Source organism: Nomascus leucogenys, chromosome 11, assembly GCF_006542625.1.
Source record: "Nomascus leucogenys isolate Asia chromosome 11, Asia_NLE_v1, whole genome shotgun sequence".
In the NCBI taxonomy this organism is placed as follows: Eukaryota; Metazoa; Chordata; class Mammalia; order Primates; family Hylobatidae; genus Nomascus; species Nomascus leucogenys.
In genome coordinates, this window is record NC_044391.1 from 115,292,938 (window position 1) to 115,304,270 (window position 11,333).

At 53.8% G+C, this 11,333-nt stretch overlaps 1 protein-coding gene across 2 annotated transcripts; it reads right to left on the reverse strand.

Moving 5' to 3' along the window:
• Positions 1 to 318: 318 nt before the first annotated feature.
• CPN2 (carboxypeptidase N subunit 2) lies at positions 319 to 10,246 on the reverse strand. Of its 2 annotated transcripts, none has more exons than XM_012510629.2 (2): positions 10,160 to 10,246; positions 319 to 2,516 (listed from the first exon to the last, which is right to left on the reverse strand). In XM_012510629.2, the coding sequence occupies exon 2, from the start codon at positions 2,514 to 2,516 to the stop codon at positions 879 to 881; it is 1,638 nt and encodes a 545-aa protein (XP_012366083.2). In that variant the 5' UTR covers positions 10,160 to 10,246; the 3' UTR covers positions 319 to 878. The 2 variants fall into 2 exon arrangements, with proteins under 2 accessions (XP_012366083.2, XP_003280461.2); XM_003280413.2 differs by having other exon boundaries at positions 319 to 2,519.
• Between the last annotated feature and the right edge of the window lie 1,087 nt (positions 10,247 to 11,333).

Genomic DNA, 11,333 nt, shown 5'->3' on the forward strand with positions numbered 1-11,333 from the left:
CAGTGAGCCGAGATCACACCACTGCACTCCGGCCTGGGCAACAAGAGTGAGACTCCATCTCAAAAAAATAAATAAACGAGAGAGAACAACTCTAGAGAGTGAGAAGCTTGCAATCAGCTGCCATGAGAATGAAGCTGCACTCAGCTGGCCCAGGCTGCCCCTACACCTCAAACCTTTTCCTTCTCCTTAGCAGCAGCCATCATGTGTGCTGAGCAGGCAAAGCCACCCTCCCCTCTGGGGGCTTTATGTCGCAAGGTCGAGCATCTGGGGTTTCCCTTCCCGAGGCTTCGTTTTATCTGAGTTTCTCCTGGGCGCAGCGTGGAGGTGGGTGCTGGCCACAGGGCCTCCCACACACCAGTCAGAACCCTGCCCCTATGCTTTCTGGTCACCTCTGTTTCTGTCCCATCCTTTTTTTCTCTATACCAATTTTAAATGCAATTCCAGGGAAATAAATTGAAACAGACATTGGGCTTTTGAGCCAGCTGTCAGAAGGCAGTGGCCTCCGCTTTGTATCACTGGGATGCAGTGAATAGACCTCAGGGTGTAGGTGAGAGCGGTTGGGTGTTACATAATGGGGAGGCATCAGGCCTGAGGATATTTTATTCTCCAGGCTGTGGTGCAGCTTTTGAGGGTGCTTTGCAAAGCCTAAGGATGGCCTTGTTAGGCCGCACACTCCGGGAGAAGCGATGAAGGAAGAGGAGGAGGAGGAGACCCTGGTTAGTGGAGCAGACCAGACTCCACCCCCTCACCTTGGGGATGTAACCCTGTCCCTTGCATGTGAAAAGCCAAGGCTTCAGAGACTCAGCTCCCCTCCGCCCCTACCTGTCGCCTGGTCAGGCCCCAGAGGCCCCCTTCACCAGCTCCTGTATGCGCTGCTACTAGGGCCCTGCTGCCCGAGCCTGGATAGACACTGTGAGCCGCAGAGAACCGCAGCGCGACCTCAGGTCCCACTCCTGACTAGCATTATACTGCAGTCCCAGGGAGCCCTGCCGAGGAGAGAGCTGGACGTTCAGCCAGCGACACTGGGCCTTGTCACAGGCGAGCACCACGGTGCCCTCGGGGTTGCTGTAGGTGCACTGGCTCTGGGCTGCCCTTTCCTGCACAGCCAGATCCCAGCTGCCCCCTGCCTTGCTGTCATCCAGCCACGTGACCTGGAAGCCCAAGCGGTCCCGGGTGACGGGACACACCAGCTGCTTCTCATTCAAGGCGGGCACCACCTGGCCTTTGAGGTAGGCAGGGCCGGCACAGTAGGTCTGGATGTTCAGGAGCCGATCGGTGTACTGCTGCAGCCAGTTGAAGAGGTAGGCCAGGTGGCAGTCACACTGCCAGGGGTTACCGTGGAGGGCCAGGTTGAACAGGTTGTAGTTGGTGTCGAAGATGCCCTCCGGAAGTGTGGTCAGCTGGTTCTTGGAGAGGCTGAGCAGCTCCAGCTTGGACAGGTTCTGGAAGAGGGCTGGGTGCAGCGCCGTCAGGTTGTTGCTGCCCAGGTAGAGTTTGACCAGCTCCTCCAGGTCTCTGAAGATGCCAGGTGGGAGGTGGGTAATGGCATTGTATGAGAGCATGAGGGAACGCAGGTTGGACAGGTGGGCAAAGGCGCCCTCAGCGACAGTCTCCAGCTGGTTATGGGTCAGAGACAGGCCGACCAGGCGTGGGTTGTGGGCAAAGAGGCCGGCAGGCAGGACCCGAAGCATGTTCCACTGCAAGCTCAGAAAGGTCACATTACCCAGGGAGGCGAAGATGGAGAGCGGCAGGTGCGTAATGGCATTGCGCTGCAGCCACAGCCTCTCCAGGCAGAAGAGCTGGGAGAACACCTGAGGGGGCAGCTCCGAGATCTTGTTGCTGTCCAGGAAGAGCTCCTGCAGGCTGCCCAGTTTGCTGAACACACCCTGGGGGAGGCCAGAGAGTGCGTTGTTGCTCAGCTTCAGGGTCTGCAGGCTGGTGAGTGGGTGGAACAGCTCCTCCGGGAGCTGGGCCAGGAGGTTCTGGGCCAGGTTGAGTGTCTTCAGATGGGTCAGAGGCTGGAAGAGCCTCCTGGGCAGGGCCTGGAGCCGGTTCCCCTGCAGGTGGAGGGACTCCAGGGCAGCCAGGTGCTGGAAGAGACCCTCGGGCAGAGCCTCCAGCATGTTGAAGTTGAGGGTGAGCTTGCCCAGCGAGGTCAGGTTGGAGAAGATGTTGGCGCTGAGGTTCAAGAAGCTGCTGCCTGTGACCTCCAGGTCCTCCAGCCTGGGCAGCCCCCCGAAGGCATCTGGCCTAAACTGGCAGAGCTGCGTGTTGAGGAAGACCACCTTGGTCAAGTTGGGGTTGCTGCCAAAGGCTCTGGTTTCCAATGTGGTGAACGAGGTCTCCACAAAGATGATGTTTTTGGCGTATGGCGGGATGTCTGGCGGGATGGCGGCCAGCTCCTCATCCGAGCAGAACACCTCTTGGACGAAGCAATCGCAACCCACGGGGCAGGGCTGGGCAGGCCTGGCCAGGAGCAGGAGGGAGGTCCAGAGCAGCCAGGCTCCAGGGAGCATCTTCTGGATTCGAGGAGGGAGAGAGAACAGGAAGAGAAACTTGATCATCACACAGCATGGCACAGTGACCAGAGCACTGGACAGCAAGCTCGAACAAGCGGCAGGACCAAGACCCAGGGCTTTGGGGCTTTCTGTGTTCTTCTCAGACTGGGGAAAGAAGTGGAAAGGAGACAAAAAGGCACGGAAGAGAGGCATAAAAGGAGACCATGGGCATTGTGGAATTTTTTAGGATAATATGTAGGATATGGACAGATGATTCCTGAGTTAGAAGCTCCTACACCATAACTCTTCCTGAGTTTCCAAATCTCAGCACACGTCACAGCCAAATGATGCAGAGATCCTGGCACCTGCTCTTTGCACAGTTGGTGGAGGGGGAGTGCAGCCACAGAGATGAGATGGCTCCTCAAAACTGCTGCTGAAATGCCCTCCTCCTTTGACTGGGCGCGGTGGCTTATGCCTGTAATCCCAGCACTTTGGGAGGCCAAGGCGGGCCAATCACGAGGTCAGGAGATCGAGACCATCCTGGCTAACATGGTGAAACCCTGTCTCTAGTAAAAACACAAAAAATTAGCCGGGCGCTCTGGCGGGCGCCTGTAGTCCCAGCTACTCGGGAGGCTGAGGCAGGAGAATGGCATGAACCTGGGAGGCGGAGCTTACAGTGAGCCGAGATAGCACCACTGCACTCCAGCCTGGGTGACAGAGCAAGACTCTGTCTCAAAAAAAAAAAAGAAAAGAAAAGAAATGCCGTCCTCCTGCCCACCTCTGCCCACTCCTCCACAGCGGGGCCCAAGGAGCTTTCCAACATCATGTGGACAGAAGGACCCCAGACCTGGGGATTCTACAGGACAGTAGATTTCTTTAAAATTCTCTAAAATTCTTTAGATTTTCTTTACTGTTTTTTAAAAGAATTAAAAAACAGTAGATTTTCTAGCATCTACTCACAGGTCACAAATTGGTGATGCACCTTACAAATATGTTTTATTTATTCCTCAGTGACATTTTTCATATATGAATCAGTAGCCAACATGTAAAAACTGGAAAACATCACAGTAATGGTCTAGGTTTCAGAGTGATCTGGGGACAGTGGGTCCGCATTTCCACATAGCAAGACCAGCTGGGTCTTCGTGGCCCCTGCCCTGTTAGAGGGTGTGTGCCCTCCAGGCTGCCACTGTTCCCATGCACAGCACTTATTCACATGGCTTGCAGTGGTCCTAATTCCATGAGTTCAAATCTTAGGTCCATCGCTTTCTAGCTACGTGACCCTGGGCTTATTGCTTAATCCATCTGTGCTTCAGTTTCCTTATCTGTACAATGGAGATTATAATAGTCCCTACCACGTGACGGTAATTGTTAGGGATTAAGTGAGTGTATATAGGTAACAGTTTTACATCAGGATCTGGCATAGAGTGAGTAATTAATCAACCACATTAACTATTGTTAAAGGTTGCAAGCTACCTCATTACAGAAAAGGTTATTTGAACACCAAAAAAAAAAATAAATAAAAACAAAATGCTCTTTAGATGGAATACACTTGAATTTACCAAAAATTTAAAAAAGAAAGAAGCCCTTTCACAACATAATCCTAATTTTTCTTGATTAACTTCTTCTCAGTAAAAGGGGTCCGCGAATCGGGTTCTGCAGTTGCAGAATCCGGGTCCCTAGCGCTCTTCGCTGGCTGTCTCTCTGTTGCCCTCTGCTGGTGCCTCCTCCACCTGGAGATTTGGCTTCTGGCTGAAGGTCTCCCGTTAAACTCATGGGCTTAGGACTCAGTGCTTATTAGGGGAGCCCCCTTGACTCTCTGGCTCAGTCACTCAGTGACTCTCAGTCCTTCCAGGAATGTTCTGCCTCATCATTAGGGCAGGGACAACTTCTCCCTGAGAAAATGCACACCTTGCTTTAGGCTGCTCTAAGGCATGCATAGCTAAGTGAGCTTGGGGAGGCGGTAAGGAACATCTCTACCAGCAATAACAGCTGGCTGGGGATTCGAATCTGAGTCCTGCGGCCGGGCGCGGTGCCTCACGCCTGTAATCCCAGCACTTTGAAAGGCCGAGGCGGGTGGATCATGAGGTCAGAAGTTTAAGATCAGCCTGGCCAAGATGGTGAAACCCTGTCTCTACTAAAAACTACAAAAATTAGCCAGGTGCGGTGGTGCACATCTGTAATCCCAGCTACTCGGGAGGCTAAGGCAGGAGAATCGCTTGAACCCGGGCGGCAGAGGTTGCAGTAAGCCAAGATCGTGCCACTGCACTCCAGCCTGGGCGACAGAGTGAGACTCCATCTCAAAAATAAATAAATAAATAAAAATAAAATAAATAGAATCTGACTCCTGCAATCACCTCTTCCAGGAAAAGGAAAATGTCCCTGCCACTTAGGACATGTGAGGGGAAGGAACCAGCCTCAGGCAAGCATGTGCCTCCTGGCTCTGTGTCCCTAGACCCCAGCTACAGAGTTAGCATGAGACTAGAAACAGAAAGCAGTGAGCCTGGCTCAAGAGGCGTAGGGTAGCCACTGTCCCCCAACACACACCACAGACACACACACAGCTGCCACTAGCACCTGGCCTGCCCCTGAGGCACCTACACAAAACCCCTAGGGGTCCTGAAAGAAGCCGCCTCTGACCCTAGGAAGGAGGACCTGGAGGTACGTATCTCCACCTTAACACTCAGCATAGGCGCCGAAATGATGGGTTTTCATGGCAGTCTTTTCTGTGTACTCGTCTCTCTACGCCCAGAGCAGCAGTGACTTCCTTTGGGCTCAAGCAGGTTTTGTTGAATGGAGCTCTCCAAGGCTGGGAAGAGCAGCTTGGGAGGCACAGCCGCCTCCCCTGGGATGGGCAAACCCAGCACGAATGACCCCCAGCCAGGCTGCCAGGGCTGCCTCGATTCCTCCCGAGAGTAAGAGGGGAGCAATTTTGTTTAATTTTATTATTTTTTGAGACAGAACTTCACTCTGTTATCCAGGCTGGAGTGCAGTGGCACGATCATAGCTCACTGCAGCTTCAATCTCCCAGGTGTAAGTGATGCTCCTGCCTCAGCCTCCAGAGCGGCTGGGACTATAGGCATACACCACTGTGCCCGGCGAACTCTTACTTTTACCATGCCATAATATGATCATTGCGCCAGTCCCCTTTCCTTGCTAGCCCCGTTGGTCATTGTTTCTCAAAGGCTATTTCCAGAAAGTACTGCCCTGGAACGATGGGCCAGACAACGCTGGGGCCTGCGGGTCCCGAGACCATCTGGCCTCCTCACAGGGAGAGTGAGGCAAGGCCCCAGGGTCTTCACAGCAGGGCTTGGCTTGTGGAGCCCAGATCTCCTGGTTTTGTTCATCACTCCTGCCAGGAAAACTGGGCCAAAGCCGGAGTTGCACCATGGAATGCTAGAGCCCGCTGCGGTGAGGGTACCTCTCTGCCGAGTGAGCTGAGCTGCTCCCTGGCTTCCCTGGGTCTGTGCCTCTAACTTTTAATCCGTTGTCATTTGGAAATAATGTGCTTTACACATTTCCAACAAAGGAAGGAGCTCTAGGATTCAAGCCTTGAATCAAAGCCATGGCACTGGTGGCACAGAAAGTCAAGTGCAGGCAAATCAGCTAAGGCTCAGGAGACGCGGGCAGAGGGAGAGCCATCTCCCTGATGTGGGGGTTTGGCTGAGGGGTCAGTTCCCACGTGCCAGCTCCCAAAGCCCCCGCACATACATCTTGATCCTCAGCACAAACCTAGAAGTGCCCAGGACAGGGAGACTGGGGCTCCCGGAGCTACAGTGACTGGCCCAAGGGAACGCAACACAGAAGCGAGGGGCCAGGGCCAGTCCTAACAGCCCGGGCTCTGCAGGGAAGATGGACCCGGGGAGGCAGCCCACGGAGGTCGGGGTCCTGGGTACCCAGAGCGTGGTTTAAAATGGGGGCACAGCCTCCAGACGGACATGTGCCCTTGGCACCCCTTGTGGGTGGTATCACTGGGGGAGGAGGGCCAGAACAGGGCCCTCTAAAGTTCAGGGCAAGACCCCTCTTGCCTGGGTCTACTGGGGCAGGGAGCAGGGAGGCGGGGATGGTTCTCACAGTGAGGGCGCAGAACACTGACAGTTTCCAGCCTGAGCCCCATCCTCATGTCACTCTGGAGTGGTCAGGAGTCAGACAGCCTGGGTTCCAATCCTAACCCCTCCAGCTTCGCTCGGTGGCTTTGACTGCATTGCTTAACCTCTCGGTGCTTTGCTTTCCTCCTCTTCAAAACAATGGGCACAATACCACCTTCCTGGTGAGGATGTGGTGAGGACGGAATGAGAAAGCGCATGGGAAGCTCGAAGCTCAGGCACATGGCAAGTGCATGGCAACGTTAGTGACCCTGATCTTCCAAGCAGGGCAGCCCCAGCTCTGTGCTGAAGCAGTCGTGGGTTAGCTAGGGAGAGACCCATGCGATCATCCAACCACCCCACTGTGAGCCAGTGAGACGCCTCTCCACAGCACTCCTTCTAGCTCTTTCCTCCAGCCAAGGGAAAGAGCTAGAAGGTTTAGGGAAGCACAGATTCTGAGGGCTGTGGCCGGGAGGCTCTGGCCTTGGCCCCTTCCCCAGCCTGGCCTCAAGAAAGTGGGTCACTGGGGAGCTCTGGAGACGGAAGCGCCCCTCCCTGGGAACTGTGGCCCCCAGGGCCACAGCGGGGCGGCAGCCAGAGGCTTTCTGCTCCTCATCTGGGAATAAGACCAGCAAATGCCCACAAAAATGTTCCACGCTTTCGGCAAGCCAAGGAAGTCTGGCTTTTTACATGGGTTTTTTTTTTTTTGGTTTTTTTTTTTGGTTTTTTTTTGAGGGATAGGGAGGGTTTGGCTGGGTGCAAATGAGCTCCTTCCTCTCCTCAAATTGCTTTTGGGAGGGTCCGCTTCTGTGCATGCCTCAAGCCAGTCTGTCATCCACCACAGAGCTAAGCCTCACTTCTTCCAGAGGGTGATGGGACCTAGAATGGGGCCTAGAACCCTGGCCCCAGACACCCAGGGACTCCCACCCGACGCTGGCTCCGCGGATGTCTGCCTCACCAACAGGCCTGGCTTTGGCCATTTGGGCTCCAGCTCAGCTGGAAGCACAAAGAGGGGCTTCTGAGACTCGTCCAGAGTCCCTGGCTGCTCCCCAAACCTGGCCCCCTCTCTTCTCAATCCAGCAACGTCAGTCCAGTGGCTGAGACGGTCAGGTTTGCGCTGGGTCCCAGCCTCTGCTCCTGCCCTGGCCAGCCCACCCCATATGCTGCCCAGTTGTGTCCCAGGGAGTGAAGCCATCTGTCAGAGTCCCAGCCTCTGCGTCTGTAAACCAAGAACGGCCACGATAACAATAATCATCGCAGTACCTCAATTGCAGCATCGTTAGGGCCACTGCGGCTCTCAAATGAGATAACAGGCATTGGGCCACAGCAACAAAATAGAAACAACCTAAATGTCCAACATGAGGGATTGGTTACATGAATCACGCTACACGGATATAATGGAAACCCTCTCCGCTGTGTTTAAAATTATATTACAGGCTGGGTTCAGTGGCTCATGCGTGTCATCCCAGCACTTTGGGAGGCTGAGGCAGGAGCATCACCTGAGATCAGGAGTTCAAGACCAGCCTAGTCAACATGATGAAACCCCATCTCTACCAAAAATACAAAAATTAGCTGGGCGTGGTGGTAGGCACCTGTAATCCCAGCTACTCGGGAGGCTGAGGCAGGAGAATCGCTAGAACCTGGGAGGCGGAGGTTGCAGTGAGCCAAGATCACGCTATTGCACTCCAGCCTGGGCAACAAGAGCGAAACTCCATCTCAAAAGAAAAAAATTTGTGGTCATTACCTCTGAAAAATCGAACTGTGGATGTAAATTTTTTCCTTCTGCTTAAAAATATATGTTCCACATTTTTAAGTAAGAAACATATCACTTTTGCAGTAAGGTTGAAACCTATTTTATTCTAAATATTGAGATAAACATGTAAAATGCACAGCACAGTTCCACACACATAGTAGGGGCTTACTTGACTCTTTCCTTCCTAGCAGTGACGTTGCAAAGGCCCAAGGGAGCTTGTCTATCCGCTGTGTTAGCTTCTGGAAGAGAAGACAGCTGACAGGTTGAACTAAGAGGCCGTTGTGAACTGGGCACTATGTGACCCTCCCAATTTATACCCACCCTCCCAGGCCAGTGCAAGTCACAAAGTCACACTTCCCATGAAGCCTTCCTTGACTACCCGCCCCCCCTTTTTTTTTTTGGAGATGGAGTTTCACTCTTGTCGCCCAGGCTGGAGTGCAGTGACGCCATCTCCGCTCACTGCAACCTCCGCCTCCTGGGTTCAAGCCATTCTCCTCTCTCAGCCTCCTGAGTAGTTGGGATTACAGGCTCCTGCCACCACATCTGGCTAATTTTTGTATTTTTAGTAGAGACAGGGTTTCACTATGTTGGCCAAGCTGGTCTCGAACTCCTGACCTCAGGTGATCTGCCCGCCTCGGCCTCCCAAAGTGCTGGGATTACAGGCGTGAGCCACCGTGCCCGTCCCTTTCTTGGGTCCTCGGATCCCTCTTGTACTGTGTTGGATGTCTGGGCTCTTCCGCTCTGTTTTCTAGTCGGTTGCACCCACCCGACTGAGCCCATGGTACGTCAGTCTTGCTGTGGTGTCTCTGCAAGCAGCTCTGCACCCCAGGACCTGGCTCAGGGCTGGGCACTGAGAAGGCAGTCAGGCCCTGTGTGCTGAATTGAAGGGAATGTGTCTGTGGCTTTCAGTGACTTCGCATCTCAGGCCTTACTCTCATCCTGCTTAGTAGCAGGGGAAAGCACTTTAGCTCCGCCAGTGCCCCCAGCTGGGACTGGATTCTGACGCCATCACCTACTAGCCGTGTGGGCTTGGGCAAATCACTCCAACTCTCTAAGCCTCAGGTTTTCCAGACTTAATTATCACCTCTGCCCTCAGAGTTCAAATTAGCACTCCACTGGATGATAAATAGGCTAAATAAGATAGTAAATATAAAGCCCTTAACACAGTGCCTGGCACATACTGAATGTTCAATAAAAGGTGGCTCCCTGCAGGTTTATTTCGCCACAAACTTTATTATATGAGCCAGCACGCTTCTGGGAAGGAAACGAGGAGCTAGTCATCCTTGGGCCTGAGCTGGGTGCCATGGCGTGCGCCTGTAATCCCAGCTACTCAGCAGGCTGAGTGCAAGCATCGCTTGAAGCCAGGAGTTCAAGACCAGCCTGAGTAACATAACAAGATCCCATCTCAAAAAACAACAATAATTATGTTAATAAATAATTAATAATATTTAGTATTATATAGTATTAATAAGTAATTAGTAATACTATTTATTATTATTATGCCAAGATGACAAGTATAAACTAGGCAGAACCAGGCCAACCTGGACATCTGGTCACCCTGCTTATCCTCTACTCACTACAAGCCTTGTAGGCCGGGACCAGCAGATCTTCATCTCCCAACCCCCCTCCCCACCTTCCTCCTGCCTCTTCCCAGCAGCGCCCTAGCTGAGCACCTCGGGGACTTCTCCTCCCGGGGCAGGGGCCCCCCGGAACTGCAGCCTGCCTAAAGCTGCGGAATGCTCTGAAACGGGGGAGATAGCAAGTTCCCATTCCCGCCCCCACGTCCCTGCAGACCCAGGAGCCCTTCAGCCACCCCAGGAGCTTACCGTGAGGGCCGCGCGGGTGGCGCCGGGCTGCCCTGTCTTCCTCGGGAGCAGAGAGGAGTCTGGGGTGGCCTGTGGTCAGCTCAATCCAGCCCCAGCGCTGATCAAAGTTCCAGGCAGTGGTTCCTCCCCTCACGTGGCCCCAGCGTCCCAGAATGTCACCAGGGTCACAGGACGGGAGAGGACCTTGGCAAGGCCTCTGAAGATTACAAAATGACCCTGAACTCCTCCCACGTACAGGGCCCTGCCGGGGCCAAAATCCCACCGAGGTTGCAGGGTTGGCACCTTCAGGACGCCGAGGACACTCAGCAAGCTCTAGAGATTCCCTCAGGTGGCTGGGTTGGTGAGGACCGGGATGGGGTCCACGCTCACACCCATCCCTGTAAGCAGAGGCAGAGGGACTCGGAGCCTGCCTTCAGTCTCAGGCCCCTGCTGGGCTCTGAGCGCCCGCAGGCATTTCAAGAGGGCTGTGGATTTGTTGTTTCGTCTTGTTGTGTGTGTGTTTGTTTAATGAATGAACTTTCTAAACCCTTCCTGAGTTAGAAGGGGGAAAAGCTATAGGGAGATGAATGGGGCCCCAATATGGAGAGGAGCGCTCACACCCTCAGGGCTGGCCGAGGATGAAAGACGCTGCTTTGGAAGGGAGGGATTTTCCCATCTCTGGAGGTGTGGAACCAGGGCTGCAAGACACGCGAAGTGTGTGTGTGCTGAGTGCGTGCATCTGGGTGTGTGTAAGTGGGTGTGTGAGTGGGCTTGTGTGTGTGGGTATGGGGTATGTGTGTGGTGAGTGCGTGTGTGTGAGGTGTGTGTAAGTGGGTGTATGTGTGAGTGGGGTGTGTGTGGGTGTATGTGTGAGTGGGAGTGTGTGAGTGGGTGTAGGGTGTGTGGTGAGTGCGTGTGTGTGGTGTGTGTAAAAGGGTGTATGTGTGAGTGGGGTGTGTGTAAGGGTGTATGTGTGAGTGGGTGGTGGTGTGTGTAAAAGGGTGTGTGTGAGTGGGTGTGTGTGAGTGGGTGTAGGGGTGTGTGGTGAGTGCGTGTGTGGGGGTGTGGTGTGTAAGTGGGTATATGTGTGAGTGGGTGTGTGTGAGTGGGTGTAGGGATGTGTGTGGTATGACTGGGTGTGTATATGCATGAGTATGTCTCCTGTGTGTAGTATGAGAGTGTATGAGAAAATGTG

Bases quoted from the DNA above. Each gene is read 5' to 3' on its own strand.
- CPN2 (XM_012510629.2), bottom strand. From the start codon at position 2,516: ATGCTCCCTGGAGCCTGGCTGCTCTGGACCTCCCTCCTGCTCCTGGCC.